Source organism: Populus alba, chromosome 5 (genome assembly GCF_005239225.2).
Source record: "Populus alba chromosome 5, ASM523922v2, whole genome shotgun sequence".
Classification (NCBI taxonomy): Eukaryota; Viridiplantae; Streptophyta; class Magnoliopsida; order Malpighiales; family Salicaceae; genus Populus; species Populus alba.
Genome location: NC_133288.1, coordinates 2280310 through 2283440, shown reverse-complemented (window position 1 = coordinate 2283440; position 3131 = coordinate 2280310). Strand labels below are relative to the sequence as shown.

At 38.3% G+C, this 3131-nt stretch overlaps 1 protein-coding gene across 1 annotated transcript; it reads left to right on the top strand.

Moving 5' to 3' along the window:
* Window positions 1–220: 220 nt before the first annotated feature.
* On the top strand, window positions 221–2823 carry LOC118045207 (uncharacterized; the record flags this gene model as incomplete). The annotated part of the gene is made up of 3 exons (XM_073409159.1): window positions 221–1498; window positions 1587–2144; window positions 2355–2823. Coding segments are annotated over 2 exons (1407 nt in total), but the record flags the coding sequence as incomplete, so codon positions are not given.
* Window positions 2824–3131: the final 308 nt, after the last annotated feature.

Below are 3131 nucleotides of genomic sequence, written 5' to 3'. Positions count from 1 at the left end.
GTATAATTACCCTTTGAAATCCTTACCTGCAAATTTTTGTCCTGAGAAACTTGTTGAATTTCACATGCATTGTAGCCAGCTTGAACAACTCTGGAATGAATTCCAGGTATGCTTTAGCATCCTTCTTTATCAAATATAGGACATTATTTAAATTATTCATGACATTATTCTATGCCTTTTTTTTTAATTTGCAGCCACTTGAAAATTTTGAAAGTAATTGAATCTCCGTTCCTCCTCAAAGCTGAGCCTAAGTGATTCAGACTTGTCTAAATTCCCGAATCTTGAGGTTCTAAATCTGGGACAGTGTAGTAGTTTGGCTGGTTTACCTTCCTTCATTAAATACACCACCAGGCTTACTGAATTGATCCTTTACCGTTGTGATAGTTTATCTACTTTGCCATCATCAATTGGATGCCTCTCTCAGCTTGTTAAATTGAATTTAATTTTCTGTAGAAGTCTTGGTAGTTTACCGGAAAGCATTGGTGAGTTGAAATCTCTTGAAGATCTTTATCTTTGTTCTTGCTCAAAACTAGCAAGTCTTCCAAACAGCTTTCGCGAGTTGAAATGTCTTGCTAAGCTTAATCTTACTCATTGCTCCGAACTAGCAAGTTTACCAGATATTGGTGAGTTGAAATCTCTTGTAGAGCTTAAACTTTTTTCTTGCTCAAAACTAGAAAATCTTCCAAATAGCATTGGCGGGTTGAAATGTCTTGCAGAACTTTGTCTTTCTAACTTTTCAAAGCTAACAAGTCTACCATACAGTATTGGCAAGTTGAAATGTCTTGTGAAGCTTAATCTTAGTTATTTCTCAAAACTTGCAAGTCTACCTGACTGCTTCGGCGAGCTGAAATCTCTTGTATTGCTTCATATTTCTTTTTGCCCAAAACTAGTAAGTCTTCCAAACAGTATTGGTCAGTTGAAATGTCTCGCAGAGCTTAATCTTAGTGGATGCTCAGAACTAGCAAATCTTCCAAACAGCATCTATTATCTGGAATCTCTTAAATGGCTTAACCTGGAACGTTGCTATATGCTGAATAAATCCACAGTACTGAACCCGAGGTGTTCAGAAGTAGAAGAAATAGCATTTGGTGGATGTCTCCAATATTTGAACTTGGGGGCTTCTGGCGTGTCAGAAATTCCCGGTAGCATAGGCTCTTTGGTGTCACTGAGAGATTTGAGATTATCTTGTAATGATTTTGAGAGGATACCTGCAAACATCAAACAACTTCCCATGCTAATTAAACTCGATTTGCATGGTTGTGAGAGGCTTCAACATTTACCAGAGCTTCCATCGAGTCTACAGGTTTTAATCGCGTCATATTGCATCTCTCTAAGATCAGTAGCAAGTATATTCATACAAGGTGAGAAAGAGTATGTAGCTGCTTCTCAGCAATTCAGTTTCTCTAATTGTCTCAAATTGGATCAGAATGCATGCACTCGAATTATGGAAGATGCCCATTTAAGAATTCGACGCATGGCATCATCATTGTTCAATCGGGTGAATTCTTATTCCCTCGATCTTGCTTTAAAAAAAAACCATGATAATTTTGTAAATGTATCTCACATTCTCACTCTCTTCGGTGCAGGAATATTTTGGTAAGCCAATTAGAGTTAGGCTGTGTATTCCTGGGTTGGAAGTCCCGGAGTGGTTCTGTTATAAAAATACAGAAGGAACCTTCATTAAATATTCCAGCTCATTGGCACCGTACTGCTAACACTGATCAGTTCTTGGGATTCACCTTCTGCGCTGTTGTTTCATTTGGCCACAGTAAGAAAAAGCGTCCCGTTAACATTAGATGTGAATGCCATTTGATAACCCAAGGTGGAAAACAGAGTGATCTTAATTTCTACTGCTATGAAGAAGTTGAAAGAAAGGAGCGGAGTTTATGGGAAAGGGATCATGTTTTCATCTGGAGTATCAACTCTAACTGCTTTTTCAAGGAGGCCTCGTTTCATTTCAAACCACTGTGGGGAACTGCTGATGTGGTGGTTAAGTGTGGAGTCCATCCACTGTTTGTCCAAGACTGTTGATGAATCCTCTGTTATTCAAAGAATGTGCATGGTGTCCATGTTCATGTGTTCAAAGAGCCCCCCTGCCTTCACTTATGCTTCTTCGGCTGGAACTGTACAGGCGACGTCTCAAGGTTTGTCTACTATCCAGTGATCGGATTTTTGAGTGTCTTTGGTCTCTGTGAGCTAGCCTTTAAAAAAAAGCAGCAAGGCAAATAGATGATGCATAAAGTTTTACTGGTGTATTACAGGCTCTTTGAATTGATTTAACAAGCAAATAAAGCCACAGCTGTGGTTTACTTCTTATGTCTTATCGTTAATCTGTTCTTGCATTGATTCTGCAGTGTCTTGGAGGTGCCTTACGATTGTTCAGCCGAGGTAGACTTTCTGTATTCACTTATCGTTAAAGCAATCGATTCCGGAAGCCAAGGAAGCAACCAGAGACTTCAAGCAAACATGTTGATTGGTTTTGATATTGAAACACCCAGTACATTCGTTTTGACATTTTCACTTTCAGATTTTGTGCTCTGCTCAGGACTCAAAACTCAGCACTAAATATGTGAGATTTTCTGATATCATTCAATTGGACATCTCAACTCCTTGAATTATGTATCCTTTAAGTTCTCTGAAGGATGTGTCCCCTGCTTCCTTGAGTGACATGAAGGATTTGTATGGTATATTTGCAGTTCAGGCATGTCAAAGTTTCATGTTTTTGTTCTTTTGGAGATATTGTATGGTTTGCTCTCCTCTTATTAACTTTATGTTCATTGTGAATGAAACCAAAGTAGAGTATAAAAACTCTATTTTCATGACTATGGTAAGAATCTTCTGTCCAAAGAAAGGTGTGATAATGTCATGTCATTTATATTTCAAATTACCTGTCAAGGTTCGGACAGTTAAGATCTTACGCATCTGCATTTCTACACTGGAAATTATCACCTAAATTCTAATTTATACTGATATAGACCTCTATCAAACAGGTGGGAAAAGAGGATTGAGGAGTGGTGTATCAGACTTCATTATTATTATTGCTTGATGACTCGTATTCAGATCATTAATTACTCACTGTGGCCCTCAGCTCAGGTTTCTGACATGTATAGTTCACAGAGTGAAGACCATAG